The sequence below is a fragment of the Daldinia decipiens genome (assembly GCF_022478715.1).
Source record: "Daldinia decipiens strain CBS 113046 unplaced genomic scaffold F4813scaffold_7, whole genome shotgun sequence".
Classification (NCBI taxonomy): Eukaryota; Fungi; Ascomycota; class Sordariomycetes; order Xylariales; family Hypoxylaceae; genus Daldinia; species Daldinia decipiens.
In genome coordinates this window covers 227,773-255,628 of record NW_026054550.1, presented here as the reverse complement: position 1 = coordinate 255,628, position 27,856 = coordinate 227,773, and the positions used below count along the sequence as shown (strand labels likewise).

The 27,856-nt window shown below is 48.3% G+C and overlaps 13 protein-coding genes across 13 annotated transcripts; 6 read left to right on the top strand and 7 right to left on the bottom strand.

Annotated features, from left to right (window-relative positions):
* Positions 1-435: 435 nt before the first annotated feature.
* On the bottom strand, positions 436-1,672 carry F4813DRAFT_350819 (uncharacterized protein). Its single transcript, XM_049242340.1, has one exon. It carries the CDS (start codon positions 1,613-1,615, stop codon positions 539-541), a length of 1,077 nt encoding a protein of 358 aa, XP_049102022.1. The 5' UTR covers positions 1,616-1,672; the 3' UTR covers positions 436-538.
* Positions 1,673-1,767: 95 nt separating this feature from the next.
* On the bottom strand, positions 1,768-6,026 carry F4813DRAFT_350818 (uncharacterized protein). Its single transcript, XM_049242339.1, has 2 exons — positions 2,020-6,026; positions 1,768-1,921 (listed from the first exon to the last, which is right to left on the bottom strand). The coding sequence occupies exon 1, from the start codon at positions 5,509-5,511 to the stop codon at positions 2,209-2,211; it is 3,303 nt and encodes a 1,100-aa protein (XP_049102021.1). The 5' UTR covers positions 5,512-6,026; the 3' UTR covers positions 1,768-1,921; positions 2,020-2,208.
* Positions 6,027-8,577: 2,551 nt separating this feature from the next.
* F4813DRAFT_386925 (putative glyoxal oxidase) lies at positions 8,578-12,443 on the top strand (the record flags this gene model as incomplete). The annotated part of the gene is made up of 6 exons (XM_049246489.1): positions 8,578-8,711; positions 8,767-8,891; positions 8,944-9,124; positions 9,217-9,350; positions 9,402-9,463; positions 9,621-12,443. 6 exons carry the CDS (start codon positions 8,578-8,580, stop codon positions 12,441-12,443), a joined length of 3,459 nt encoding a protein of 1,152 aa, XP_049102020.1.
* A 748-nt stretch (positions 12,444-13,191) lies between these two features.
* Positions 13,192-15,252, bottom strand: F4813DRAFT_350787 (putative O-methyltransferase). The gene is made up of 5 exons (XM_049242338.1): positions 14,779-15,252; positions 14,586-14,712; positions 14,416-14,539; positions 13,898-14,331; positions 13,192-13,826 (listed from the first exon to the last, which is right to left on the bottom strand). The coding sequence occupies exons 1-5, from the start codon at positions 14,959-14,961 to the stop codon at positions 13,507-13,509; spliced, it is 1,188 nt and encodes a 395-aa protein (XP_049102019.1). The 5' UTR covers positions 14,962-15,252; the 3' UTR covers positions 13,192-13,506.
* Positions 15,253-15,295: 43 nt separating this feature from the next.
* Positions 15,296-16,731, top strand: F4813DRAFT_350783 (NADP-dependent oxidoreductase domain-containing protein). Its single transcript, XM_049242337.1, has 2 exons — positions 15,296-15,996; positions 16,065-16,731. The coding sequence occupies exons 1-2, from the start codon at positions 15,406-15,408 to the stop codon at positions 16,161-16,163; spliced, it is 690 nt and encodes a 229-aa protein (XP_049102018.1). The 5' UTR covers positions 15,296-15,405; the 3' UTR covers positions 16,164-16,731.
* Positions 16,732-16,822: 91 nt separating this feature from the next.
* Positions 16,823-17,736, top strand: F4813DRAFT_401047 (uncharacterized protein; the record flags this gene model as incomplete). Its single annotated transcript, XM_049248353.1, has 3 exons — positions 16,823-16,894; positions 16,972-17,132; positions 17,211-17,736. 3 exons carry the CDS (start codon positions 16,823-16,825, stop codon positions 17,584-17,586), a joined length of 609 nt encoding a protein of 202 aa, XP_049102017.1. The 3' UTR covers positions 17,587-17,736.
* Positions 17,737-20,201: 2,465 nt separating this feature from the next.
* Positions 20,202-21,765, top strand: F4813DRAFT_311571 (RTA1 like protein-domain-containing protein). Its single transcript, XM_049240882.1, has 2 exons — positions 20,202-20,613; positions 20,682-21,765. Exons 1-2 carry the CDS (start codon positions 20,297-20,299, stop codon positions 21,550-21,552), a joined length of 1,188 nt encoding a protein of 395 aa, XP_049102016.1. The 5' UTR covers positions 20,202-20,296; the 3' UTR covers positions 21,553-21,765.
* Positions 21,616-22,777, bottom strand: F4813DRAFT_311532 (RNA cap guanine-N2 methyltransferase-domain-containing protein). Its single transcript, XM_049240881.1, has 3 exons — positions 22,530-22,777; positions 22,364-22,462; positions 21,616-22,279 (listed from the first exon to the last, which is right to left on the bottom strand). Exons 1-3 carry the CDS (start codon positions 22,610-22,612, stop codon positions 21,679-21,681), a joined length of 783 nt encoding a protein of 260 aa, XP_049102015.1. The 5' UTR covers positions 22,613-22,777; the 3' UTR covers positions 21,616-21,678.
* Positions 22,778-22,967: 190 nt separating this feature from the next.
* On the top strand, positions 22,968-24,320 carry F4813DRAFT_350777 (GRASP55/65 PDZ-like domain-containing protein). Its single transcript, XM_049242336.1, has 2 exons — positions 22,968-23,256; positions 23,346-24,320. Exons 1-2 carry the CDS (start codon positions 23,092-23,094, stop codon positions 24,252-24,254), a joined length of 1,074 nt encoding a protein of 357 aa, XP_049102014.1. The 5' UTR covers positions 22,968-23,091; the 3' UTR covers positions 24,255-24,320.
* A 31-nt stretch (positions 24,321-24,351) lies between these two features.
* Positions 24,352-25,543, bottom strand: F4813DRAFT_311465 (DAD family-domain-containing protein). The gene is made up of 4 exons (XM_049240880.1): positions 24,818-25,543; positions 24,698-24,755; positions 24,573-24,636; positions 24,352-24,516 (listed from the first exon to the last, which is right to left on the bottom strand). Exons 1-4 carry the CDS (start codon positions 25,094-25,096, stop codon positions 24,450-24,452), a joined length of 468 nt encoding a protein of 155 aa, XP_049102013.1. The 5' UTR covers positions 25,097-25,543; the 3' UTR covers positions 24,352-24,449.
* On the bottom strand, positions 25,544-26,792 carry F4813DRAFT_311464 (uncharacterized protein). Its single transcript, XM_049240879.1, has 3 exons — positions 26,625-26,792; positions 26,208-26,557; positions 25,544-26,142 (listed from the first exon to the last, which is right to left on the bottom strand). The coding sequence occupies exons 2-3, from the start codon at positions 26,296-26,298 to the stop codon at positions 25,991-25,993; spliced, it is 243 nt and encodes an 80-aa protein (XP_049102011.1). The 5' UTR covers positions 26,299-26,557; positions 26,625-26,792; the 3' UTR covers positions 25,544-25,990.
* F4813DRAFT_386917 (UPF0287-domain-containing protein) lies at positions 26,349-26,658 on the bottom strand (the record flags this gene model as incomplete). Its single annotated transcript, XM_049246488.1, has 2 exons — positions 26,349-26,557; positions 26,625-26,658. The coding sequence occupies 2 exons, from the start codon at positions 26,656-26,658 to the stop codon at positions 26,349-26,351; spliced, it is 243 nt and encodes an 80-aa protein (XP_049102012.1).
* A 223-nt stretch (positions 26,793-27,015) lies between the features above and the next one.
* On the top strand, positions 27,016-27,746 carry F4813DRAFT_386916 (Prefoldin beta-like protein; the record flags this gene model as incomplete). Its single annotated transcript, XM_049246487.1, has 4 exons — positions 27,016-27,052; positions 27,113-27,257; positions 27,425-27,617; positions 27,714-27,746. 4 exons carry the CDS (start codon positions 27,016-27,018, stop codon positions 27,744-27,746), a joined length of 408 nt encoding a protein of 135 aa, XP_049102010.1.
* Between the last annotated feature and the right edge of the window lie 110 nt (positions 27,747-27,856).

Here is a 27,856-nt window from a genome sequence, read left to right as displayed (position 1 = left end):
CATCGGGACTCAGGGCGTTTGGCAGGTTTGGCGCGCATCCCCTTCTTTCGTCTATGCGGCACTATCGCGAATATCGCTGCCGCATTGGTGAGGCAGACCTGTATAAAAGATACACACACACACACACACATAACCTTCACCCCCAGCTGAACTGGAGGGTTGACGGAAACAAATGAACGCTGTATATACTATACTCTTCAACTAACGAAACTCGTTTAAATACCGATTTTGCTTGTATTGTGACTGGGTATCTTTCTAACATGATCGTTCTGCGCCTTGTTCTCTCTGACATATAACAGAATGATCGAGAACCCCCTTTTATAACCGGACGCCAGAGTCTTTCGCTAACCCATAAAGCACATAGACCACCACCACCTATATTGTAAATTTCCCAACAGCCCAGACTTCTTCCCACTCGAGCCGTCACACCGCAATTAATCTCCGTGCCTATAACTAGAGCTCCCCGTTCGAATTTAACTACACTGGACAGGTAGGTAGGAAGGTAGGTAGGTAGGTAGGTACCCCTCAAATCATGACATCACAAGCCATACCGCGAGACGCAGTCCTCGCGATGCGTCTCGAGGCACTCGAGGGCGCAGACGCGCGCGCCGCAGCGCATGCACCGCACGCGTCCCCAGTACCCGCACACCTCGCAGAAGACGCGGGCGGGATACCGCCGGCCGTCGTCGGCGGCGGTCCAGCGGCCGCGCGCCTCGGCGTAGTTCAGCGGGGGCGCGGACACGAGGGCGCGCAGCTCGGCGGGGGTGGGGAGCGCGGGGACGCGGGACGTCAGGAGCGGGTCGGGGTTGGTGTCTTGGGCGTGGTGGTGGTGGTGGTGGTGGTGGTTGGGGTGCGAGGAGGGTGTTAGGAGGGACGGAGAAGAGGAGGAGGTGGTGGTGGTGGTGGTGGATGATGAGGGATCGTCTTGGGGCGCGTCGGGCATGGAGATGTTGTTGTTGTTGTTGTTGGTGTTGGTGTTGGTGGTTTCTTCTTCTTGTTTCACGGCCGGTGCGGCTTTGGAAATGGATGCCGAGCGGGATGGGTTTGGCTTGGAAGACTTTTTGCTGGAGGTTTTTGGCTGGTGTTTGTCTGCTGCTGCTGCACTACCACCACCGCCGCCGCCCTTTTTCGAAGGCCAAGGCCCTGCGGTCGAAGAAGTTGCTGCGGCAGCAGTAGAGGCGGCGGCTGTGGAAGATGAGGCGCTGGGGTTGGATTTCTCTTGTGCGAGGAGGGCTTCGAAGTCGTCGAGGTGGTTTGCGAAGGTCTTCTGGGACTGCAGGATCTTGCGGACGTTGGGGGTGTGTTTCTTCACGCCAGCCTTGGTATTGCTGCTCTTCGCTACGATGGGTATGCTCACGTCGCGGTGGTAGTTATCGCGGTCGAGGGCCTCGATCTCCCTGCGTAGTTTGGCTTCCTGGCGGGCGTCGGCGTCGGCGTATAAGGCACTGGTGTTTGTCACTTGGTTGCGAGCAGCTCTTTTTCTGTTCCCTGTCTGGAGCGATGCTGCGGCTGCTGCTGCTGCTGCTAAGTGAGGGGTTGTGTCGGGCACGTAGGCCCAGCCCGGGGCATTGGTGGTTTTGGTACTCGCAAGCTCTATCACGCCGAAGTTGTTCATCTTGACGATTTTTAGTTGAGGAAATAGGAAATGGGAAATGGGAGCTTTGCAGGTCCCTGCATCCTATGACGATCATCTTTTTATCTAATTCTTTATCTACAGTGGGGCGTATATTTAGTGGGCCGTAGTTGCGATTATGTAAGTTACATATCAGATCCATTACCCCTGAATGACTCCTTTTCGATAGAGTGTTGCTCTCTAATATTGTTGAACAATCCCTTTGCTTTGAATTGAGACCGACAGGCCCAACCTATTAACTACGAGGAGTTGAAAAAAAAAAACTGTTCTATATTAATATAAGAACTAGTATGTCTACACAGTCTTAGGCAATTAGTAGGGCTGCTTTCTTTTATTACCCCTTAAAGCATGGAAATTAACCTAGAAACTGAAACTTAAGTATATAGCCTCGAAATGTTTACACAGCCCCCGAAGATTACAATATTGTTGAATCACATCAATTTAACTACTAATAGTTATTAGTTATACCGTTATCTGGACGTTTTTTCATAGTCTCAATTTACTACACATATGACTACAAATAGTGAGCTACTTATTCAAGTAGCATTTCTCACGTTATAAATATCATAACGCTTTCATTCTTCGTCTAGCTTTTCAGCCGCTGCCTCCCAGTCCTCTTCGACAGATTGTTCCTCGATCTTCTTCCTTGGTTCTTTCCTCAGAGCGACGAACCCACCCCTACGCGGCATAGCGGAAGTTGCCGGAGTGGTAGGTGGCTTTGGGCGGGCAGAGCGGCGCATAACCGAGCTCCAACCCTCATTCCCTTTGTCCTGGGTATCTTTTTCGCTCCGTAGCACATTCAAATGCTCATCGGTATGACAGAGAGAAACGCCGCTGGCAAATCCCGAGCTCGTAACCTTGGCTAATAAACTAGGTTTGAGAGATGAAAGCGAAGATTCTAGATTTTGCGGACTTGGCGGACCAGAGCCCTTGATAACGACCTCGTTGGAAGGTAGGAAACTTGTCTCGAACTTGATATTTGGATAGGCAGCATACTCTCGTTGAAGTGCTGAATCAAGTTCCTCGATAGTCAACCCAAATTGCGGTGCCGACAAAAGAAGAGCGTTAAAAGGATGTCTCGTCGAGATATCTTCACTAGCTGCTGCTGATGCTTTTGTAGAGAGGGCTTGTGCTGGGGACTTATTCTTTATGCATTGTGAGAGCGTCTTCATCGGCGCAGATACGAATCGCGGTGTCTTGAAGAGACACACATGCCGATGAGGTTCTGGATCGACACTTTCGCTGTCAAATCCGAAGTCTTCAGCAAGGGAATGAAGAAAAGCTCGCTGGGAAGACTTCATTGGTTTAAACCGGATAAACCTTTGCGTCGAGTCTACTGCGAAGAGGCGAAGTTCTCGCTCGTAAGTCTGTGCGAACTGCGGATCGTCCTTGTAAAGCTTTATAGTCATGTTAGAGTATGGCACATAATCATCCGTGTGAGTTAGTGGATCGATATTTAGGGCGTTTGCCAAGAGAGCATTTCGCTGTAATCGAAGACATTCATCATCGCACTTGATCGTATCCCGCTGGGGCGATGAATTGCGCTTTGTTGCCAGACACCTAACCTCCTGCTTTCTACGTTGGCAATCGCAAGTGATAAATGTTCTCGCTTGACAGGGTTTATCCTCCTTACACGGGTATGGGGCGTGGCACTGTTCGGCGTCCAAATGCCCACAACCCCGTTTCTTGCCGCAGGGCTGTTTACATCGAGATCCTGCAACATCAGCATCTTCACATTCACCTAGGCGGTGGCAGGTCTTCTCGCACGTGTGAGCGCCGCACTTGAGCTTCTTCCCGCAGGGCAAGCCGCAAAGTGGTTCTTCAAACCAGCAAGGCTGGTTCTTCAGCGCTTTCTTACCGCAGACGCATCGTTTCTCAACTAAGAACGGGCATTTCGGGCATGGCTCTCCGTCGGGGTGGCAATTATGAGATACCTGGGGGTGACCGCACGGGCGAGGCCTGGTACAGTCGAAGCGACATTCTGGCGCCTGTGTACCACAAGGCTGCGGTGGTTGGAGAATTGTTCGGCCGCAGTTGCAGCTGATTTCCTCGAAAATAGCTTCGGGACACGAAGGACAAGGTCCCTTGTGGCACATTTGTTGACATTGATGTCTTCCACATTTTAATGCCCGCCCGCAGGGGCGAGTACAAATGTGTTCCGCTTCCACATCATTATTTGTCGGAGCAGCGTTCCTATTCTTCCGCCTGGCGGCTGCTCGTTCCATTGCCTTCTTTTCTCCGGAGCAGCAATGCTCGCCGTGCTCATGTCTCCCACAATTGAGCTGAACCCTGCAAATCCTCATGCACTCGGGGATCGCAATTGTTCCTTGGTGGCAGATCGATTTCGTTTTCGTCCGACCACATCTGCAGTTAATCTCCGTTGCCTGCATACATGGCGCACAAGGTCCAGTATGGCAAGTGTCTTGGCAAGAATGCCCGCACGACAATGGGTTATTGCACGTTTTCCCGCAATTAGGAATCAGATCTTCGCAACTCTGCCTTGGCTGGTCTAGAATATCGACTAGTGGTGTTTTCCCGCACGGACAGTGGGTAATAGAATCAGGAGAGAACGGACAATGCTCGTCCCTCTCGTCTTGAGGATGGCAGCTCCGTTTACAGCGATGCCTTTGGCAATCAAAGAATCTGCCACAGACAGAATTACAATCAAAAGTACCCCAGTACCAATGATCAGGTAAATCCTCGCTCTTCACGTCACCTCCGGTCTTGACTTGGCCGCGATTATAAGACTCTCGTCTATCACCACGCTGGTCGCAAGGAATGCTTTTAGACTCCCGGCCACAATAACAGAAAGAGAAGACGGGAACATCACAACTGCCGCAGAGGCCGGAATGACATTCCCTTTGGCATTCATGCTCTCCGCAGGGAAGTAGATCCCCGCAAAATCCGTGACAACTCCATCCATTAACATAATCCGTCTCGCCACAGCGCTTTGTAGACGTAAGTTTACCACAGAAACAGGATTGAGTCGGCCCCATGAGCTGGCAAGGTGGGCAGGGGCCAGCATGGCATTCTAGAGGACACGGGTGAGGACAAGTAGCTCTGGGCTTTGAGCATGTTTGACCGCAACTATGGGGACCAACTCCGGGAACCGATCGAGGGTTGATCTCCTTGCCACACCAACAGTGATAAGTAGTAGGCTCATCGGTCAAGGGGGAATTACATCCCGGGCACCTCCAGTTGATTTGGTCCGAATTAATTGTCCGGTTGGAGAACCATTTCTTAACACAGGTCATATGTGTTACAGTCCAACATATGGAGCATGACCAGACCTTTGAGTTCCGCAGAACCTCATTCGTGCAAATCACGCATTCATATTGTCCGTTATCGATATCCTCAGAAATACGCGTAGTAAGATCGGAGGCATTAGATTTCGAAGCTTTTCTGCCGGCACTATTCTTCGCCTGAGGTTTGATGGCGGTACTATTACTTCGGTCAACTAGTGGTCGACCGGGGATAAACTCTGTAACATCAGGATTTAAAGACGTCGAACTCGTAGCATCAGACTCCCCGGTGCTGGTTGTCAGGTGACCGCCAAAATGTCGGGGTCTGCTCATTGTCGCTCTCTGGGCATTTTCACCACGTCCTCTCCTTTGACCCCTGGAGCCTCTCCGACCTCTATCACCTCGACTAACGGCATTCGAGGGCGCCGTGGCTGGAGAAGCGACGGAAGTTTCGGGATTTGCTGGTAACGGTTCGCTCCTCTCAACGACTTGCAGGCCACGCAGACCTCGATTGCCGCGGCCTCCACGGTTCCCACGACCCCCACGACTACCGGACGTTCTCCCTCCTCGAGGGCGATTGCCACGATTCCTCGATGTTGGATCTAACGGCAGTTCTGAGGATTGCGAACCCTCCATAGTTGCTCCGTCCGTAGTTGTTAACTTCAAATGTGTTTATTAAAGCCCAGGTACCTTAGGTAATCTAACGACTGAGGGGGTTATGACTAGACCGCCTCGTAATGCGCTTTTTGAAATACAGCGGCTTCGAAATAGGCGAAAATCAACGAGTTGTTGATACAAACGTTTGTAAGCAGCGCTTATGCAGTGCTGCGCGGCAAGATGTGAATTAAAGAAAGACGTTTGCAAAAAGAAAAAATGGAGAAGAATTTCGTAAGATTCGTGAGTTAATCAGTGATAAAACTCGGATACCACTTCCAACGCTTCATAAAGCCGTTTGTGGCGGATATCTTAGTTTATATCCACCAAGATCAAAGTATAGGTGAGGCAACAATATGTAGGCATGTTAAAACACAATCCTTGTATAGGTAGTGTTTATTGTGTTATGAGATCATTATGTGTAGTATGCAAGGCTATGAGTCAAAGTCGAGAAAGGATGGCTAAATTCGGATTTAGTGGAGATTTCGTAAGGGTTGAGGCTTTGTTAGACCCGAAAGCCTCTACCCTACATACAAACGAGCCTTGAAAGATCGTAAGGATGCGGCCCACTATCTAGGTACGTAGTATCCACTATTGCCGTCTAACCGAGGCGAGTTTTAGTGCTCGCGGCCACCGGCCACCGACCTGTGAAGACGCGGGAACTACACTAGGTTAACCTAGTGTATTGTACGACCAGGGATTAAGTAACAGAGCAATGAGGCGCCTCAATTAGAATGACATTTTCAATGTTTTAATCTGCTCCAATTTGAAAATCTTCCCTTCTGAATTTAGGTCCGCGGATTTCCCATCAGGCATTACGAGCTATTGATGTCTCGGGATACCGATTACCCACATTAAGATATATCAGACTCTACGCTAAATCATTATTTACTAATTCTCTTATGGCGCGAGATTCTTTATATGACGAATCTAACAAGACTACAAGATCATCACGCTTACCTACCTAGGTAAGTAGTTGATATATCCCGATTTTAAAGGTGATAGCCTGCTGAAAAGCTGAAGAGCTTTCGGCCCTATTCAATAGGATTGCTTCTCTATCACTTATCATCTATATGTCTCGCATCCCCAAAGCTTAGGGCAGCGATGAATGAACTAGAGTAAGGATTGTAAGTAGGATTGTAAGTAGGATTGTAAGTAGGATTGTAAGTATTAGTTAGAAGCTGATAGTAAAAGATAGAGAAGCCTGCGTACTTGATGGAGGCTAATTCGATGTAGCCTAAATATAAAAAACGGTGCTGCCGGTCTCCAACAACAAGACCTTCATGGAAAACTCGCCCGGGGACTGCCTAATGTTCTCCAACTCGCGGAAATACGCCTCTTACACCTGCACTGGGTGCTGAAAGTTGCGTATCAATTTTCGGAAGGGATGCATGTATTGGGCAGCTAAAGTCAAATTTAGTAGCAAAAAGCAACCTTATGGAAAATATCACAACGTTACAGCTTCCTGCAGCATATGATCCGTGAGCTGACAGTGTCAACCAAGAACGAGAACTCTTAGGCCTCTGCTATTGGTTCAAGCAGGATAAGAAAGCCATTCACAATCAACATACCTGCAGCCAACCTCGTATGCAGTATTGGCACTGGGAGACCTGCATTAAAGAGACTACCCGCTGTCTCATATCTGCTCGAAGTGCAATACAACCCGATATCAACTACATTTTATCATCACCTGGCGAACACCAATATCAACCTCAGACGTGGTGCTTGTCTTCTAGTCAAATTTGCTTATTATCTGTTGTCTGAATTTTAAAATCTTTAATAACTTCTAGGAACGCAGTGCTTCTAATAACCCAACTGCCATAGGTCGGCTCGCTAATAACTTAGGAGCAAAGTATATGGAGAAGGAAAGAAGTCTACAGTCAACTCATAATTAAGTGGCTTAAATAGTTTGGTAAGGCTAATGCAGCCTATAGAAAAGATACACTGGTCGCACCGCCGCTTAGCGAGGTGATGCAACGGTTCAAAAGCCACATCATCAAAGAGGTAAGCGCAGAATTGGCAGTTGCTTCTCAACTTCCACTTAATGCAACATCCTAAAATCTTCTATACTTTCATGATATGTCACTACTCAATCCCCTGCAAGTGCATACAATGTGTACATGCCATTCTTCAGATGGTAAGTCTGGGATGGGCATGTACAACCCAGACGGTGTTGAACGTCTAAGACCTGCCGTGTTAACGGGAGTCCGTGACTCTTTATTTTTAACGACTCTCTTTCATTTCTCTTCTTGGGCGCTTAGGTGCGTCATTAGAAACAGACATGTTGACACGCATACTGACACGCAGCTTTACGTGAGCTTTACGCCGCGCTTCCAAGGTTACCATATCTTATTACTCCTGTTGCCATGCGTTGTCCCACGCTCTTTAATCCTTACCCCTGAACTCGTATCAATCAACACCCCTTATCGGCTTGTCTCCAAGAGTTCGACAGACTTATCATCTAGCTAGGCATATTCTCAACCGACCTACCAAATTGCCCGATAGTCCAAGACGATATCACTTTCTAGATCGGGGACTGTCGCCATCAGATTTGTTCCGATACAAGAGGGAACGGAGAGGGATAATTATAACCCCTCTCTTCCCACGGCTGAGTTTATCGTAAGATACTGGCGCATATTCGAGAAAAGGGCAACTACTACGTACCTATACAAGAGAATACTTATACGTTTCTGGCGGAGTCTGGACTCTCTTTTGCGCAGCCCTTCAACCGACTCACGCCAGTGTGGAGATTAGACATTGCTATTAAGCGATGGCATGAATGCTGCTATTGGTCTTTCTATCTACCTGACTTGGACCGTAACTATGCTACATCCCAGAGTGGGTTACAATGAGGTCTAGCCGATTCCATTATCGTGGGGAAAGTATAATAGCATCTTGTATTATGGTAAGACTAAGACTATATATACCTTTACAGTTCTTCGTGAACAATTTCTCGGGCATCCTATGCAAGTCCCATCCCCACAGCTTTAGACTCATACAGCCGAAATTTGTGGATAGGTTCTTGGGCTTCTTAGGAAGTTTTCCATCATGCGGGCTATTCAGACCCTCTCGTCACTTTTCGTTACTATATCCCTAACATCAACATCTTTTTCTATAGCACAGCAAACAGTCCTAGGAGTTAATCAACTCAACGGGAAATGGCACTACAAGGGTTGCTATGTGTAAGTAACTTGTCCCCCAGACTATGAGCGTTTATGCTAAGTGAGTGACTATAAGTGACGCTGGTCGGATGATCAATGTGGCCGCAACTACTTTGGATACTACGACCCTGGAGAGCTGTGTCGCATTCTGCGATAGTAGGGGGTTTGCTTACGCTGGAGCTAAATACTATAACGAGTGCCGTGAGTTTACTCCCTACCTGGCCGTGATCCTATTCGTATTAACTATTGCTAGATTGCGGGAATGAATTAGCCAATGGGGCGGTGAAAGTGAGAAAATGTTCAACAGGTTGCTCGAGCAATAACACAGAGGCATGTGAAGGGTTAGATTGGTTGGCCTTATTCTTTAACCCGTATAGCGCAGGCCCTAGGCCAAATCTCGACATTCCAGACTGGATGCATATTGGCTGCTACTCGTGAGTATCTGTCTGTCGCTACTGGTATAGGCATAACCCTGCCACGCCTCAGCCTCAATTTGCTTCAAGTTGTAGTTAACACGTTCCACAAGCGAAGGAATCGACGGCCGGTGCTTGACATATAAGGCACCCATCCCTACCACACCGGTTAACGCAGAGAGCTGTACGTCTGTATGTCGTGCAGCTGGATACACCTTTGCTGGTACCAAGAATGGCGATGAATGTTGTAAGCCACTCTTTGACTTTACCTAAGGTGGTGTCAACTTACCAGTAACAGATTGCGGCAATACTATTGCAAATGGAGCCGTATTATCCAATGGCTGTGATACGGCTTGTAAGGTATGGTCCTTCAGACACATTTCTATATCCCTTCTCTTTTACTATGCAAGCAGGCTATATATTTTCAATTATCCATAAATCATAAGCTTCCAAGGGGTGGCACTGTAGAGTACAAATCATATTTACTGGGTGTTATTACTAACGTCGAGTACCATAGGCAAATGATTCCGAGGTATGCGGTGGACCCGACCGCTTGAATGTATATAACTTCACAAGGACGCATGATAGACCCACCAGGGTCAGTTCCAGGCCTGTCCCTAAAACGCTCTCCAGCACTCTCGTAAAAGCGACGAGCTTGTCCATTATTGCTCATTCAATAATCCCGAGAGATGCTGCTACTGAGCCGGTTGTTACTAGCACAAGCAGCGCTCCATCCGCAAGCGCAAGTCCTACGGCGCCTTCACAGCCCTCCGTAATAGGTGATTACATTTGGTATGGTTGCCAGACGGAAGCTACTAACATCCGTGCACTGAGCCTGTATACCTACGCCGATGATGCTATGACACTAGGTAGCTGCCAGGCTTTCTGCAACGACAAGGGGACAACGTACTTTGGTGTTGAGTATGCCCGCGAATGCTACTGTGGCAATAAATTCGAAACGGGTTCCGCCAAAGCTCCCGAAAGCGACTGCAATATGCTTTGTGCTGGAGACCAATGGGCATATTGCGGCAGTGGCAATCGCCTCTCTGTATATATCAAAAACGGAACTTCGGTCGCGACAACTACCAGTAGTTCGGGCCCGACTAGTAGTGATCCTGGGACACCAGGGCCTACGGGGTTTCCTGATGGCTGGACTGACCAGGGCTGCTGGCAAGATGGGCCCAATGGTCGTATTATGCCAACTTTCCAAGCCCCCGACGACCCTCAGTTGACGCCACAGAAATGTGCGCAACTCTGTGCTAATGACAACTATACGGTTTCGGGAACCGAGTACTATACGCAATGCTTCTGTAGCAATGCTATCTACAATGGTGGTGTGCGAAGCGAAGACGCTTCGAAATGCTCAACACCTTGTGGAGGTAATAGTCAAGTTATGTGCGGAGGTGCGGGATACTTGTCTATCTACTCGAAGGGTACACCGCAGACGTACAAAGAGCCTGCTCCGCTAAAAGAAGTGAACGGTACTTGGACGTATCAAGGCTGTTACGAGGACAATGTTAATAATCAGAGGACCCTTTTTTGGTCCTTAAGATTCCCTACCCCTATGACCCCTGAGCAATGTCTAGGGAAATGCGCTTCTTTTGGCTATGCCGCCGGCGGTATGGAGTATGGCGAAGAGTGCTATTGTGGTGACCCTATGGATGTTGATGCTTCCGGAGCCACCATAAGGCCTGAGAGCGAATGCAATATCGTATGTGCCGGAGAGGCTTCTGCGATATGCGGAGGTGGTGCTCGGCTTTCGATGTACTATTGGACTGGCCAAACGCCCCTTTACGTGTTTAATTACCCCCAAGGAAATGATGCAGGTTCCTACTCCAACCTAGTCGGCGGTGTTGTTACCCCTCTAATGACTATGCAGTCGATCACCGGCAAGGTTACCTTCCTGGAGAAATGGGGAACTGGTGCAGCAAATAGCACGGGGGCTTATGAGCTAGACCTTAGTCGACTCGACGATTTCGATGCTGCTTGGAGAACCATGCACGTTAAGACTGATATCTTCTGTTCTGCGGGAGTCATTCTGCCCGATAAGGCAGGACGACAGCTTACCGTCGGTGGCTGGTCTCTCGATTCGACATACGGCATCCGTTTATACGCGCCTGATGGATCAGACGGCGTAAAGGGTACAAACGACTGGGAAGAAAATGTCAATACTCTAAAGCTTCAGAGAGGACGATGGTACCCAAGCGCTATGCTTATGGCGAACGGGTCCATTTTAGTCGTGGGTGGTGAGATCGGTTCAAACGACAAGCCCGAACCTTCTCTTGAGATTCTTCCTAAAGTCGGCCCCTATCTTTACATGGACTGGCTTGAACGCACAGATCCGAACAATCTGTATCCATTTTTAGCAGTCCTTCCCGGTGGTGGCATCTTTGTTGCGTACTGGAACGAAGCCAGAATCCTGGACGAAGTTACCTTTGACACGATACAGACTCTACCAAACATGCCTGGCGCTGTCAACGATGACCTTGGGGGTCGTACCTATCCTCTTGAGGGAGCTGCTGTTCTCCTGCCTCAGTTTTCTCCTTATACCGATCCTCTTGGTATCCTCTTATGCGGCGGTTCGACTGATGGCCACTCTGCTCTCGACAACTGCGTATCCATGTATCCCGAAGCACCTAACCCCGAATGGACTCTTGAGCGGATGCCTTCCAAGCGTGTCATGAGTTGCATGGCACCCTTGCCAGATGGAACCTATCTTATTGCCAACGGCGCCCACGAAGGTGTTGCCGGTTTCGGTCTTGCAGATGATCCCAACTACAACGCTATCCTTTACGATCCGTTTAAGCCTATTGGCTCCCGCATGTCCGTTATGGCCAACACAACCGTTGCACGTCTCTACCACAGCGAAGCTATTACTCTCCTCGACGGCCGCGTCCTGATTACAGGCTCTGACCCCCAGGATGGAAAACATCCGCAAGAGATCCGCGTTGAAGTCTTCACACCTCCATACCTCTACAGCAATAAACCACGCCCGTCATTCACCATCGCGAACAAAGATTGGGATTACAACGATGAAGTCAGCTTCGAGCTGGGCGAGGAACCTGAGGGAGAGATCAAAGTCTCGCTGCTCGGTGCGGTATCTAGCACTCATGGCAATTCGATGGGGGCGCGAACCCTGTTCCCGGAGGTCTCGTGCTACGGCACTAACTGTACCGTCGTCGCACCCCCGAGGGTTCACATTGCCCCCGCTGGGTGGTATCAGATGTATGTTTTGCAAGATAATATACCGGCTGTCGGCACCTATGTCCGTATCGGAGGCGACCCGGGTAAGCTTGGAAATTGGCCGCCAGGAGATGACTTTACTCGACCGGGCGTCTGAAAAAGCTGCGCGCTTTTGTATTATAAGTATGCCTACTGCTATGCTTACTTGTGCTCAAACCCTAGTACTTAGTGTTTATTTTCATCGGGAATAGCTAGGAATGGTCTTGTGGCTTTCGACAGAAGAACATGTATGGGCTTGGTTTGATCCGGAGTAAAGGGGCTGGACTAGGAACTGGAAGGGGAAGAGAAGGAAAAGCGTGGAATTAGGAGTGCAGAGAAACCGCCGTTATATCCTATTAGTATCAGTAATAGATAATATCTATACCGCGCCTAGCATCTTGCTTCTTTCGTCTTGTCCTTGCCAGTATCTAGATAGGGTAGGGTTTCTTGTCGTTTCTGTTTATCCTACCCTGCCGTTTACCTCTCCGCAGAAGCTTTAGGGACGCCCGCATTATGGAATTTATTCAGCAATAAGTAACACGTCCCATATGAAGCCCTAACTGAAATATTTTCAAAGTGTACTGGCTGCATCTCAAAGTCAACTGCAAGCAGGTCGTTAGACAGCCCCGCTACCTGGTTGCCAGGCGGCACGGATAGACATAAGTAACGCGTTAGCAACACACTCTTTCACCCCTGATCAATGGCTGTGTAGTCAAATTGGTCGTGACGAAGCAGTTGCTTGAAGTAGGGTCAGAAATAATTCCTCGAGGAGTTTTTCGTAGGACTCGGGTTCGAGCCACTGTCGAGGCGGCAGGCAGACCAACTGTTCAGGTCAATCGACAGCGGTTCGAATTCTGGGTTCCGAGCTTTTTTGCTCTTTTTCTCTTTTTGCTGTTGTTTTCTATTTATCAAGTAATTTTCTTTTGCGTCCATTATTACGCTTGAAGTTTCGGTTCTATTTCATCTTATACCTGCTATAGTTACCGAATTCGGTGAAAGCTTCATTCATCCTTGATGTATGTACGTATGTAAATGAGGACACGAGCAAGAAGTGTAAATAAATTCTGTTGATGTATCAGGATATATGAACTTGATAGACTGCCAGCATAATCATCTAGTCTGGATTTCTTAGTATCCTGGACATGTATATATATGATACTTCAAACCTCAAGGCATAAATTTCATTCTTTGACAATTGCTTCTACCATACCGTTACCCCCCACTTCCGGGGATGGCCAGACTTTGACGACTTCGAAGCCAGCTGTCTCCAACAATGCGCGCCATTGTCGCTCGGTGCGTTCCATGCCTGCGTTAAAACACATCACCGTCATGTCAAGCATAGCGTGGAATGGGGAAGCACCGGTTTCTGGTACGATCATTTCGTGTAGAAGTAGTTTGGAATACCCCGGCTTCATGGCGTCTCTTACATGCTTCAGTATTTCCAAGCATTTATAATCAGACCAGTCATGCAATATGTGATGGTAGTAGTACGCCCTTGCACCTAGTAAAACATAAGCGGGCATCAACAAGATAGGGGTATAGGGGAAGAGTAAGAAGTGGAAGTAAGCACACCTTTAATGGGTTGTTCAGTGAAGAAGTCGTAGTACATTGGGTCAATCGCAGGATCAAGGTCTCCAATCGTATCGATCACAAAGTCCTGAAGCACCAGTCGACCCTTATGAGGATACCTCTCGTGGAAGGCGATAAGATCGTGGCCCTTGCCACCGCCAACATCTACAAGCAAGGCCGAATCTGGTACTGCACCATCGATCAACTCTTGAATTGGGTACCAGTCGAGCCATATCTTTCTCGCTCCCAATGTATTCCCCATGAAATTATTGAAGTCCTTCTGAACTCGAAGGATCGAGTTGAAAAGTTGGAAGCTAGTCAATTTTGTTTGAAAAGCATATTGCATGAATCCGTCATTCGGGTCCGTCGGACAGCTATAACCAGCTTCTTTGAGGTACTTCGGCGCCTTGCTGGCGGCCCCCATTACCATCTCCCCGCTTGAAAATCTCAGCAAGGAATGCTCCGAAGTAGAGTGGGTAACAAATAGACAAACAGACAAACAGACAAACGAAAAAACTCACATCATTCGGATTCCAGCAGAGATCCCCTCACTGGCCATGGCCTCAGTGACTGGAGTAGCTTGCCATGTTTCTTGGCCAGCTTCGTTCAAAAGATTCACCGAGGCCAAAGCCCGGAGCAGTCGAGCTAGAATCGTCAGCAATGGCAGCCCATGGTGTTGGATAGATCGTACTGATAAGTAGCGCTTCTCCACCGGAGAGCGAGGAGAGTTCTTCAGACGTGATTGGTTTATCATGCCTCACAATATACTCCAAAAGTTTCATATCGACAACGATTCTCACAGCAATTGGGATAAAAGGCTTGTTTTAGCTTATTAGCATGAGTATTACGGCGTTGGGGAACAAAACTGGAGTTGGCTGAATTACGGAAAAGACCATTTCGGCGGCAACGTCTTCAGGCCGCTCTAGACTCATGGTGAGTTTTTTGCTTAACCGTATAGCTTCAGCTCTGGTGGATTGAGCATTATCCAGCTCGAGTTTCGAGCCGAGGCTGCCGAGCTGTTCGATAAGAGAGGCAATACTGCCCGGATCGACGGGGTTTACGGCCATCTCAACGCTGAGAAAGTAGATAGGTAATTCTGTGCTTAGTATATTTTTTTAAAAAAAATGTTCAGTCAATATATTAACATAAAAATCAATGAGTTTGAAAGACAAGAAGCTCAGAATACGAAAAGGCGTCGAAGTAGTGAGCGAGAAGATACTGGTTGGTTGGTATATTTACATGCATACAATATTGTTGGCTCTATTGCCCCTTTATGCCGCGGAAACGTCATTCAGTCGAAAGCCTTCGGTCAACCCATTTCCAACTTGGCTATCTTGATACTCCGAATCCCTATTTTGTCTCAGCCCCTTTTACCTACTGCTGTGAACATGCAAGGGGGATTTGACCCGCTTTCTGGCATCCCAATTAGGAACCGCCCGAGAACCTATCCTTGCCACCACCGCGACCTCGGGCCGGCCGTCTGTACGGAGTGAGCCGCAGCTTCGCCATGTATGTTAGGTTACGTATATGGCAAAATGCTGTACAACACACCTTCAGGCTCTTGCTTGTCTTCCCTTAACCAGGGCGGAAAGCCTACTCCTTGTTGCTCAGCATATCGTTCCCTCATCTCATTGCATCATCATACTAGTATCGTGACGATCATGGCGTCCTCAGAAGCACCACACATCATATTCGGCTGCGGCGGCCTTGGCAACGAATTCGTCGGTGCAACGAATTCGTCAAATTCGTCGGTCAGAGAGCTCTTGGAATTGCTCAAGGAGGCGGGCATAAATCGGCTTGATACGGCCGCCCTGTATCCGCCCTCGGACATTGGTGCTTCACAGCGTCTCCTCGGACAAGTCGGAGCAGCGCGACTAGGATTCATCATTGACACCAAGGTATTGATTAGCATGTCTGGCTTCAAAGGGACTCTAGAGCCCGAGAAGATCGCCAAGTCTATTGCGGAGAGCCACGAGGCCCTGCGATTCGGAGACGGCCAACGTATCAATGTCTTCTACCCTCATGCCCCGGACGTAGCCACGCCCTTGAAAGATCAAGCGGCTGGTTTCCACGAACAATATAAAAAGGGATTGTTTGACAAGGTAAGTGTTTCCATACCTCGTAGAACAAGGAAGAAGAACAGTTAGGTCGTTACTGATTCTAGCTATAGCTGGGTGTTTGTAACTTTCCAGCTGATATGCTTGCCGAGTTCATCGACATCTGCGAACGTGAGGGATATGTTAAGCCGACCGTGCACCAGGGTCTCTAGTGCACCAGGGTCTCTACAACCTCATCGACCGCCGACACGAAGGGCCGGTGCTTGATCTGGTACGTAAGCATGGCATGCAGTTTGTAGCGCATAGTCCGAACGGCAGTGGCTTCCTCCACGGTGCCCTAACGTCCGGTCAAGTTGACACCGCCATATGCCGATAGAAGAATGTACATAGTGCCGGGGAGTGTGTTTAGCTATAGCGAGTCGTAGTATACGTAGACCACTGCCACGCCTAGCAATTGATGTTAGAACTTCTTGAATAAACACATTGCAATGGTAACAGTTGTCGATGTTGTTTTATTATACCGAGCCCAATCATTTGGTTCACAGTGTACGGGCTTTAATTGGATTCAAGCGGTGTAAGACGATCCGGTCTGGGGTTAAGGGGGTCTCAAAGCTACTATTCTCGTAAATCGAGGAGTATATTAGCAATACGGTCAAACAATTATACCGGTGAAAACACCATAACGGTAGCAGTAGATAGGCTATGGTGTGTCGGGATAGCGGAAGGAAGATGCTATATCACTTCGGGTCTAAATCCAGACTCTGTTCGCTTATAAGACATTAGTGAACCCATCATTTGTGATTCATTGCTCGGGCTCAACTGGGTATATAAACTACAAGCCTAAAGATATCCCGTAACGATAGCAGCAATAATGGCCGCCTCCTACGACATCCAGACATACCTCCTCGACCGGACCAATATCCACGACACGGTGACACGGTTCGTAAGTAAACCTGGCATCCGGGGGCTTTAAAGGACGTTAAAGTGGCCAAAGTCGTTAATATATTATTTCTTAATAAGACGTTCAACTGCGACCGAAAATCGAGAAACGGCCTCGTTCAAGACGTGTACGCTCCCCAAATCGCCCTCGACTACACTTCCATGTTTGGCAGTCAACCATTTGAGACTACCAAGGAAGAGTGGGCTAAAACTATTACATCGGCGGCGGCCACCTACGACAAGTGCCAGCATATAGTTACGTACCTAAGTTAGGTACCCTTAGAAACATATGTTTCCTTTCTTTACAATATATCGGGTAGAAGCACATTCGATTATCCTAGGGGTCTCATCATAGAACTCCCCCAGCCCTTCAATAATACTCCTAGGCCTGACAAGTGCCGGGTTTTCGCTAACGTAACCGCCCATATGGTTCGCCAGGTAGTGAAAGGCGGGCCTATAATGCATGTCGGCGTGAGTCTACTCCCCCTTGTGCAATACCCTCAGTATTTCAAATTGGGATCAACTGACGGTAGTACCTATAATCAATCCCGACTTAACTTCGACGTCATTCGAATTCCACAGCTAGAGCAAAAGGGTGAGAACCCCTGGCGAATCAGCAAGCAGGTTGTTGATATTTCTTGGGAGCAGGGCAACATGGATGTCATCGTAAACCAAGTTGCGAATATTGGGAATTAGGTCATCAAGGTATAACGGTTTTATTGAAGAGTTTTGTATGTATCTATGGACATGTTTCCTTCTTTTATCTTTTATTTTTATATGAAAAAGAAGAAGAAGAAAAAAGGGGAGGGAAAGAGGGGGACTCTCTATCATGAAACTTTTTCAGTGGTCCGGTCGTTAATATTTTATATATGACCTATTTTACGAAGAGGAATTGAGAGTGTTAAAGAGATCGACATAGGTATATTTAGGATGAATATATATATATCTGGAGATAGAAGCTCAGAAGGTAGTGGCGATACTAATATAGAAGTATTGAAACGTTGAGTTGCGTTTGATTATTGATATACAACAAAACATGTCTAACTTAGGTAGCATGGTTTTAATAGACGAGAGAGAATATATGAGTCAAATATATAATTCTTTATATTCTCCAGAAGTCAGTGACAGGACTCTTGAACGTGAAGTATCCCGAATCTTATGCTGCACTAGAATTTTATGGTTACATGTAGTTGCCGAATATTAAGTTAAATACCTTAGGTACTTTATATATACTAGCTATAGGAGTGCTTTCACTTCTATACAAGTTTAACCATGCATTTAATGTAGCCGTGTAACTATACCTCGATGTCACTCTAGTCATCATCAGCTAAGCCTCTCATATATTTAAATAGACTTCCTGCCGAGGACTTCTCGGCTTGAGTAAGCAGCCCAGCTTATCTCTCATCCATCTCTAATACCTATTCGGCATCTTTCTGCGAAGTGAGAGTAGCGAGCGGTCCAGATCCCTCATCATACCACCGCAGCACTTCGAAGCGCGCCCTTCAATATACCTGTTAATATTGCTTTCCGCCCCGAGCTCATATTATATGTCATCCACCATTAGCGACATGATCTGCTCATCAAGCCATATCGTGCATATATAGCATGTCCCTAAACGGCGTCAAGCAATTCTTCGGTCCTCCATCTCGCACCCCGCATGTCTCCGGAGTAGTAGATCGCGATGCATCCATCCTCACGTCAGAATCCTACCAGGTACCAAGAGGGCCAGATTCCAAATGACGGTGTTATACATAGAGAACGACTGCAGCATTAGCCCCCAAGCGACATTGCAGTAGGCTCGGGGCATATTGACCGAATCGGAACGAGAGCAGTATTAACAGTCATAGAGGTGGGTGGTTGTGTCTTTAATAAGTGTCGCTGAGGCGAAGAAAATCGACTTACTAAGTAATCGAGACCTCGTCTTGGCTATGTGCGTTTCAGGGGTCGGACGCCTCATGGCAGGGGGATTGCCGCGGTCGCATTTATATAAGCCTGCCGTCCTCGCCGTTAGACGCGTAAGCGACCACGGGAGTTTCGACGCGGGTTAAATTAAGTCGACCTTCTGTATGTTAGATGACTTTTGGGGTAATTGTATTTCGTTCTTGTGACTACCTATGCTTGGATATGTGTAGTTAATATGTACTGCATTCTATAGTTATAATAAACTCGGCCCCTTTCGGCCCCAACGCGTTGACGCATTGACGCGATAGACGACGAGAAATGAAAAGGTATTGTCAGACGCGAGTAGATGATATTATCGAGGTGCATATCTGCAGCGTTACGGATCTCGATGCTGGTTGCAGAGAGTTGGGTAAGACCGTTTTATTCATTGGCCTTGCCAAGGTGATCTCTACGGCGCAGTAGCTTAATTAATAATTATTCCCATTTTGTCATGGGTCGTTCCTTAATTTGTTCGAGCATGAAGTCTGTAGAAAAGGAATCAGCATACGACCGTGTTAGGCAGTTGGTCTTGTATAGAAACTGTATGCGATAGATTTGATGGGTCAATTGACAACATATATAGAATTGGGAGGCTACTATGTATGCATGAACCCAGATCAACAATTATCAAAATCTCGTATATCACGCAGGTATACCTGTGAAGAATAGGAAATCACCGAATAGTCGTCAACAGTCCTTTTGCTCGATCAGGAGACTGTAAGCTCGGGAATTGGGGAATTGGGGAATTGGGTAGGCAACGTTGGGGCCGATGCACGTCGTTGAAGATGGCCAATATTAAGCCAGAGTTACCAATAAATGTAACCCTAAACCCGGCTAGGCAGCTATCATTGGTGTTATTCGGTAGCAGCCCCGAGTGGCTTGTCAGCCTTGGATCTGTTACGCTCCAGTAACTCCACACACCTAACTTTAGACTTATATATGTGTAATTAGCACTGCCACCCCTTGACCCCTGACACCTCACCCCCGTTAGCCCCGTTAGAGTGATCCTCGGCCGACTCGACCACGCTGCTGGTCAAGATGATGGATGCCGCCGGGTGGTATCGGACTTAGTGGGAAGGTATCAGGTTTGAATATCGAAACACAGTAGGATCTAGCTCTAGCTTTGACGGGCATGTTTCGGGTAGAAAAGTCGCCTTAAAACCCAGCTCCTCGCAGCTAGACAAATAGGTGATTATATGCCTAGAGGTAGTTAAGTAGGTAGTCTTTCGAGGAGCTACGCGATATTGAAACCGCTCCGACTGCGCCGACTTCATCCTGTACCCAAGTAGATTGTAAGGAGTTCTCTCGACGCAGTTGTATATTTCTAGCAGCAGCTGGGTAATCTTTTTACTTCATTATTAATTATCCTTCCGCTCCATCAACCTACCCTCCGCCTTTCTCGTCGAATGTCGTTTCTATGAGTTGAGATGCCGATAGATATTCGAGATTACCTTTCCTCCTCACCATGAAATCTATAGCTTCATGCACCTTTGACACATGTCCAGTCGCCGCGTCCCCCTATGGCTACCCGCCAAGTGCAGCAGCGGGAGTCATCTTCTTCGCCATTCACCTCGGATCCTTCGTCGCCTGCCTGGTCTACTCATTCTACCTAGCCGAGAGGAATAGATGGTTAGAATTTAGTATTCCAATCTCTATAGGCTGTCTTCTCGAGAGTATCGGATATGCTATGCGAATCGGAAGTTCGACCGATCCATGGAACGTGTCTTTATACGCGGCGTCGACAACGTTTATGATAATACCGCCGGCCTTCATATCGGCAGCGTTAGTAGAATCCCTCCCCTCTCACCGGATATTCTCGGCTGTTGAATAATATGCTGACTTATTTAAAGCATCTACTTTACCGTACCCGAAGCAATTAAAATCTTAGGTACGGAGCACTCGCCGATCAACGTCTCGCGCTATGCCCTCCTAACCTGGATCGACGCGTTTGGGTTTCTTTTCCAATTTATTGGACTCATCGTCTCCTTCTCGGACCTTTCCTCCGACACGGGCCTTGGTCATAACGCTCGCGTCGGTAGTCCCATTATCGCCACTGGCATGGTGATACAATCCATTTCCTTAATCATTTATATAATACTTTTCGGCATCGTCTTATTTCGAGCCGCCGTAGCAAACATCCAATTTGGATACACGACGTTCCATCCGGTTCATGGTTTCGTCCCTATGGCACACAGATTCAAATTCTTCCTTGCGATGCTGCTGATCTCAGCTATGTGTCTATTTGCGAGAGCACTCTACCAGGCAATAGTACTAGCTAACGGACTGGGGAGTTACACTGCGAAGAATCAGGCCCTATTTGCGGGCTTAGACAGCTTTCTTGTTGCGGAGGCTGTTGTTGGGTTGTGTGTTGCACATCCCGTAACATTCTTACGGGACGGGATAGAAAAGAGACTAGGCAGCAGAAGTACAAGTGCGATGACGGAGGAGCAGAGGATAAGCCAGTTCATGGGAAGCCAATATGCAGAGAGCCAGTATAGACAGAGCCAGCTCACGGAGAGCCAACCCACAGAGAGTCAACTCGCCGATAACCAACATTTGGATGTTCAAAACAGGGAGAGTCTATATAGGCAGAGCCAATTTAGGGCGAGCCAGTATAGTATGAGCCAGTATAGCATGGCTAGTCGCCGCAGCACAATGGAGCCAATAGGGCCAATGGGAGGAGGCCAGACTCCGTGGAGTAGTACAACTCGTATCGTATGAAGCATCAATTAAAAGAAATATTTTGCGGAACCGACCTCATTACGTACGGGCCTGGTTGCTGGTTGAACTGAACAATTCGGCTTAGTTATAAAATCGGTGAGAGGGGTCGTTAGCCAAGTTGGAAGGCTATGTTTCCATGTGAGTATCTTCGTCTTCGGCAGCGGGTATGTAGGTCACCATTGCCTTACTTGCACCCTCAACACAATACTGCACAACTTCGATCTTAGTCCCATCGGGGACCAGCTTGGCGATTTGCCTTAGATCGCTTGTGCGTGGTAGGTAAAGGGCATGGTCCATAGTTCTGTAGGCACCATGTAATTGGGCCAAGTTATAGGGCTCCATGGTATTCAGATCGAATATTTCATCGGTTCTGTATCCTGGCCCACCCCAGGGCGGTGATGCGAACACGACCGTGGATGTCACATCTACTCGTAGGTCATCTTCTAGCTTTTCTGGAGAGTTCACCAAAGCATCAAAATACTTAAAGCTGTCACCCAGGACCCAGACGATATGGTCAGCCACACCATACAAGGAGGCGTTATGTTGCGCACAAGCAAGAGTAGCTGCATCTAGCTCAATGGCGATCACTTTGTCCCAGCGGGGCGTTGAGCCGTCTTCAGCTGTAGCCAGGGCAAGGGCAATAGAATTTGCCCCTACGCCAGCAAATGCATCTATGATTGTGGTCTTTGACTCGCTAATAATAGAACCCATCTCTCGCGCGATTTGGCTAGAATAAGATTAGTGTCAGATCGTATCGAGACTGGTATAATACGAAATGGGATCCGGATGGGAATCGAGGTATGAAACTTACTTCGCAACTGGTTCGGGGGTCACGCCAAACCAGGCATCTTGAGTCATGTAGATACCATCATCGTAGTAAGGGAAAATTGTGTATCTTTGCTGCCAGTACCTATAGTTTTCGACCGCGTAAGTAAATCATCTATATAAGTAGCAAGTACTCTACTTCAATAGCTTACTTTTGTAAGTCCCAAGGCACTTCGCCCAGACGAGTCCAGTGGTGACAGTCGTCAGTCAGGGGGAGCTTGTTGACTCGTTTCATCTTGAAAGTGCTGGATTGGCATGCATGAGCTGCCTGATTCCTATTGATCTTGGAAAACTTAAAGATGAGGAATTAATTATGAGTTCTTAGTGTATATATCTGTGGGAAATATTAGACTCGAATTGTATATACTGAATAAGCAAAATTGATATATTTGTAGACTCGTTGAAGTTGGAGTGAAGGAGGCTAACAGTAATTGTAGATACAGTAGGTACTTCGTACGGATCCCTAGGCCCACTTCAGCTATACCAGAAGCTTTGACCACCACTAGCATTTAGCGCCTAGACGGCGTAAGGCTAATAGCGAGCTAGGAAATGACAGCTTTCTTGATAGGCTGTGACTTTCATGTGAACCAAGCAGGCGCATATCAGCATCTTAACCTAATAGCTGACTAGACAACCAAACAATAAACTTCTTTAACTTTAGGTAAATTACACTGCCACCTTATACATGAGCCCATAGCGACGCATATACATATTATGTTCAACGCCTTAAACCGTTACCTCTCACGCCTCGACGGCGACGCGCGGCCGCAGAGGAAAGACGGCCACGGATACGGCTTCCAAGTGCTGCGCAACACGAACCTCGAGCTAGGCATCGAGCCATGGTTTGACTTTATCGTTGGAATTAACGGCCGTGTAGTTGTATGACCCTCCATCTCCCCTCAAGTTCACAAGTAGCGAGGAGACAGGCAAGAAAGTAAACCAGACAACTAACAACGCGTCGCAAACAGGATAACCCCGACCCCCGCCTCTTCGCCCAAGAAATCCGCAACTGCGCCGGCAGCAGCGTCGCCCTCGGGCTCTGGAGCGCCAAGGGCCAGCGCACGCGAGTCCTGCACGTCCCCGTCCCGGCCGACACGCGATCGCTCGGCCTGTCGCTGCAATGGACGCCGCTCGACGTCGCTTCGAACGTCTGGCACGTGCTAGACGTGGCTTCGAACTCGCCCGCCGACCACGCCGGCCTGCTGCCGTACAGCGATTACATATTGGGTACCCCGGACGGCGTGCTGCACGGAGAGGGCGGGCTGGGCGAGCTGGTCGACGACTACGTGGGCCGCCCGCTGAGGCTGTGGGTGTATAATAACGAGTATAACGTCACGCGCGAGGTCGAGATCGTGCCGAGTCGCGAGTGGGGTGGTGAGGGCGCCCTGGGTTGCGTTCTAGGATACGGCGCACTGCATCGTCTTCCTGCGCCTTTGAGCGAGCCTGTCAATGCGCCGGGTGAGACTATGTTCGACGGCGATAACAGCGGTGGTGCAAGCGCCAATATCGGTGCCGGCGCAGACCAATTCACGGCATTAGCTCCGCCAAGCGATACGGCAGCTAATACGTTCGTACCGGCAGCATCGCCGGATTTCCTCGTCCCCGCGCAACTAGTTGGCAGTACTCCTCCACCAGTAGGCAGTGCGCCGCCGCGTAGTAAGAAGAAAGAGAGGCACAACCATGCTCCGAAGAGGTTGATGGACGACTACTTTGCGGAAGAAGAAAAGAGGAGCAGAGAGCTGGATCGAAACGTTTCTACAAGCAAGACACCACCGCCGCCGCCTCCTAAAGCCGGTGGTCCTCCCCCGAGAGCGCCGCCAAAGGCCGAGGAGCCGAAAGCTGACGGCGGGGATGATGATGATGATGATGTCGACTAGACGTAGTGTCACGACTTGAATGGAGATATAATACAGCAAGAAACTCAAAGAAGCACGATTTATTCATTTGCTTGCTATACATGGCCGTGACCGTAATGTTTCTCTTAATACAGAGATTTTCCGCCTTATAACTTGAATCCAGCAGCCATTGAAGCTCCGTACTAGTCTCGATATACCTCCTACGAGCTGTCCTGTTTAGTTTATGAAGTTGACGCAGAAAAAATGTAGGATTAGGCTGCCGACGACGTAATCTGCAAATGCCCTATACGGAGATATTAGCTTCATCGATCTGACACTAGAGCTAGGTAGGATGCGTACCTTTCTGGAGATACCGAAGGGAACTCGGACTTGTTCGCTTCTGTAGTCTGTATGCGTAGTGATGCTATTCCCATCGTTAGCACCCCAATTAGCCTCCCCTGTCCAATTCGTTCCAGAAAACGTACCGGTAAGGACGAATTGGCCAACTGTTGCCGAGAAACCCGAGAGGAAAGCGTTGAATGGCTGTACGCATCAAGCACCAGTTAGCAAGCTCCCCCGAGAGCATAGTGAAGCAAGGTACATACGTAATTGCCCACCAAGACACAGTACGCAAATTGCAGACCACCGACAACAACCAAGAATGCCATGAAGACGTCAAGTAGCTTGGTGCGCTGAGGCGTCGTCTTCTGGTAGTGGTCGACTATATTCCATGCTACATGGTCGATCGCCTGAGGACCGCTAGCGCTAGTCTTGGCTACGGCAACGCTGGGAGCTGTCGTAGGTGCTGCTGGTGTGGTTGGCGCGGGCGCGGGCGTGGGTACGGGCGCAGGAGTGGTAGCAGCAGCAGATTTTTTGGGTGCCATGGTGGTTATATCGAGTCTGGTACTGGTAAAGGTGTGAATTAGATTTGAAGAGTGCTTGTTGAGTTACGGTTTAGTCGTCGAAATAATGGGTCCGGGATTGCGTGTAAGGGACACGAAAGCTTCAAAAAGTTCATGGTTCACATCAACGATAAAGCAGCCAATGAAACGGGTTTGCTGTGGGTACGTTAAGTCAGGTACCATGGGGTAAATGTGGCTGGTACGATAGAGCTTCCGCCACAGGACCTAGGTACAATTACCTTGTATCCAATTGAATCTCGAATCTTCGCCAGGTCCATCGCATCCCCTCGGTGCTGCGGCCCCGGGGGTCCGGCCTTCCGAGCTCGTCATCTATGATACCTACAGCCTTAACATTTGTCTAACTTTACAAACTTGACTTCCAGCAACACCATTGGCATCGAGCAAAGCTAGAGAACCTCCCATATTGCCGTTAAAATACTCTGCAACTTCTAAATCATCAAGTTTCGAGACAGAATGGTGAGTTGAACAAATCCGATGATCCGTCAGAGCTGACGTGGGGTTCCGTGGCAGGCTCTAGAGACTATCGCATTTATCTTGGGCGCCTTGACCGCAAGCGGCGGTACGATAGGCTACGTCAAGACGGGATCTGTCCCATCTGTCATAGCTGGCTTGACAGTGGGTATATTGTGTACGTCCAGAGTTCCCAGGCCAAGAACAGGCTGATTTATAATATGGATTAAACTAACTTGATGTCGCAAAGATGCCTTGGGAGGATATCGTTTGCAATCGCGTCAGTCTTTCGGTATCGAACTCGCTCTCCTCGCCTCCGTTGTCCTCGGTGGAGCCTCTATTCCCCGAGCCCTCCGTAGCGGAAAGCCAGTCCCGACTGTTCTAAGCTTCATTTCCGCCTTCGGTTTACTGACCTTCGGCAATGCCTTCAGAAAGACTTTGTGAGGGAGTGGTTGATTGCAGTGTGGGTCGACGTTTCTGCGATAATTTGTGGCGCAACGAATTCAGGTCAACCAGTATGTAGCTGTCAAATTGAAAGGATATTCGGTAAAAACAAGCTTTGGAACCGTTATCAGAGTAGAGTGTAAACACCATCCAAGTATCCTCTTGCGAACAGACCAACCTGCTAGTGTAAACCAAGCCAAAATGCTACAACACTCTTTAGAACACCATGCCATGCCATGCCATGCAAAACTCAAGAATACCCTCGACATATTCTCGCTGGTTATAATACAGGAGACTAGTAGGTTTCGTCATATATTCGTCACGAGTTCTCGTCGATATCAGCCCATGCCGACTTAATCTTGTCGCGCTTGGCTTTAGCAACTTCTCGGTTCTTTGCGGTACGTTTTAATCGCTCGGCTCGGAGGCATAGGGTAACTTGATGTTTAACGTCGTTGCACATGCCCATCGACTTCCAGAGGAATCCCCTGGCATGACATTCTTCAAGGGCGGTCATAACCTCTTCGCAAGCTACGAGATATGCCCATTAGTTATTTTATTCGTAGGTGTTGATAGGCTAAAAGACGTAAAGACATACCAATGTTATCCTTTGTGTGTAAGTGCGGATGCATATTTAAATGTCTTGGAAAAATAGACTTCGAGACGAGGTTGTAGGAAGATGATCTGACTGGTCTCAATGGTGCCACTCTCGGTCGCAAACCAACCAAAAACTGGTCGCGACAAGGAACAAATTTAGGCAAAGCATGGTCCACTTTTATAGGCCCCACAATCACCCCTCCAGCCCTTCTAACCCCTCCAATGAATTAATTTCTAGTTGCTCACTACAACAAACGTCAATTAATTCAAAAGCTTCTAGATAAAAGTTAATCTTATCTTAAGATACCTAGTAGTGTATTACTCCCATACACTACTCCCCGTATCAACTCCATCCCGTCTCCTTATAGTGCCAACCACATAAAATCATAATCATGGCATCTAAGGGGATATCGGCCAAGAAGCAGCAAGGTGTGTCGCTAAGAACAACTTACATGAAGACCGAGAGCTTTCACTGATTTTATCTTGCAGAGCTGCAAACAACATATTCAAACTATAAGAATACCCTGCAGCAACTGGCTCAGAAGATTGGTGATGTTGAACAAGAAGCCGAAGAACACAAGTTCGTGAGACTCTTCTTCTACCCTCTCATTCTTGACATCACGGAACCACATTCGTGAGCTCCCTGGTATGGCACGGCATGGCAATCCGCTCGCGTGGCCTCAGCCCTACCAGGGTTATTTTTTTTTTCTCTAGCGTCTTGACTAGATCGTCTCACGAACCTCACCGCTTCACTTGCTGAACTCACCGCTAATCTGGCAACTGTTCTGTCTGACTATGTAGGCTTGTTCTTGATACCTTGGAACCACTTCCGCGGGATCGCAAGTGCTTCCGCATGATCAACGGCGTGCTGGTGGAGCGGACAGTCCAAGACGTAATCCCTGCTTTGAGGACAAATGCTGAGGGGTTGAAGAAGGTGCTCGACGACTTGGTCAAGCAGTACAAGATCAAACAGGACGATTTAGAAAAGTGGAAGGTACGTCACCTTCTCAAACTTGGAATATCCGGCCTATCCAGCTTGATGACTCTGCCCCATTTCAACTGTCATAGACTTACACAACCGTTTGAACAGAAGAAGAACAACATCCAGGTTGTACAGTCGTGACGCAGCCTCGGCGCTGCAATGCAGAGGAGTAGCTATAGAAACCATGCTAGGATTACGATACGGATAGACGTGTTTTCGAGGCCCTCGATAGCCGTTTTGAAATGAATAGG

What these genes read in the sequence shown, in the direction of transcription:
- F4813DRAFT_311465 (XM_049240880.1), bottom strand. Translation starts at nt 25,096, where the DNA reads ATGGCACCCAAAAAATCTGCTGCTGCTACCACTCCTGCGCCCGTACCC. An exon ending in TGGCCAATTCGTCCTTACCG is followed by an intron (nt 24,637 to 24,697) that starts GTACGTTTTCTG and finishes CGATGGGAATAG; the next exon opens with CATCACTACGCATACAGACT. An exon ending in CCTTCGGTATCTCCAGAAAG is followed by an intron (nt 24,517 to 24,572) that starts GTACGCATCCTA and finishes ATCTCCGTATAG; the next exon opens with GGCATTTGCAGATTACGTCG.
- F4813DRAFT_350818 (XM_049242339.1), bottom strand. Translation starts at nt 5,511, where the DNA reads ATGGAGGGTTCGCAATCCTCAGAACTGCCGTTAGATCCAACATCGAGG.
- F4813DRAFT_311571 (XM_049240882.1), top strand. Translation starts at nt 20,297, where the DNA reads ATGAAATCTATAGCTTCATGCACCTTTGACACATGTCCAGTCGCCGCG. An exon ending in CCGGCCTTCATATCGGCAGC is followed by an intron (nt 20,614 to 20,681) that starts GTTAGTAGAATC and finishes ACTTATTTAAAG; the next exon opens with CATCTACTTTACCGTACCCG.
- F4813DRAFT_311464 (XM_049240879.1), bottom strand. Translation starts at nt 26,298, where the DNA reads ATGTCGAGGGTATTCTTGAGTTTTGCATGGCATGGCATGGCATGGTGT. An exon ending in GGCTTGGTTTACACTAGCAG is followed by an intron (nt 26,143 to 26,207) that starts GTTGGTCTGTTC and finishes ACGGTTCCAAAG; the next exon opens with CTTGTTTTTACCGAATATCC.
- F4813DRAFT_350783 (XM_049242337.1), top strand. Translation starts at nt 15,406, where the DNA reads ATGTTAGGTTACGTATATGGCAAAATGCTGTACAACACACCTTCAGGC. An exon ending in AAAAGGGATTGTTTGACAAG is followed by an intron (nt 15,997 to 16,064) that starts GTAAGTGTTTCC and finishes TTCTAGCTATAG; the next exon opens with CTGGGTGTTTGTAACTTTCC.
- F4813DRAFT_350787 (XM_049242338.1), bottom strand. Translation starts at nt 14,961, where the DNA reads ATGGCCGTAAACCCCGTCGATCCGGGCAGTATTGCCTCTCTTATCGAA. An exon ending in TGGAGAAGCGCTACTTATCA is followed by an intron (nt 14,540 to 14,585) that starts GTACGATCTATC and finishes TGACGATTCTAG; the next exon opens with CTCGACTGCTCCGGGCTTTG. An exon ending in CACTGAACAACCCATTAAAG is followed by an intron (nt 13,827 to 13,897) that starts GTGTGCTTACTT and finishes ATGTTTTACTAG; the next exon opens with GTGCAAGGGCGTACTACTAC.
- F4813DRAFT_350819 (XM_049242340.1), bottom strand. Translation starts at nt 1,615, where the DNA reads ATGAACAACTTCGGCGTGATAGAGCTTGCGAGTACCAAAACCACCAAT.
- F4813DRAFT_350777 (XM_049242336.1), top strand. Translation starts at nt 23,092, where the DNA reads ATGTTCAACGCCTTAAACCGTTACCTCTCACGCCTCGACGGCGACGCG. An exon ending in GAATTAACGGCCGTGTAGTT is followed by an intron (nt 23,257 to 23,345) that starts GTATGACCCTCC and finishes CGTCGCAAACAG; the next exon opens with GATAACCCCGACCCCCGCCT.
- F4813DRAFT_311532 (XM_049240881.1), bottom strand. Translation starts at nt 22,612, where the DNA reads ATGAAACGAGTCAACAAGCTCCCCCTGACTGACGACTGTCACCACTGG. An exon ending in GTGCCTTGGGACTTACAAAA is followed by an intron (nt 22,463 to 22,529) that starts GTAAGCTATTGA and finishes CGAAAACTATAG; the next exon opens with GTACTGGCAGCAAAGATACA. An exon ending in ACCCCCGAACCAGTTGCGAA is followed by an intron (nt 22,280 to 22,363) that starts GTAAGTTTCATA and finishes ATCTTATTCTAG; the next exon opens with CCAAATCGCGCGAGAGATGG.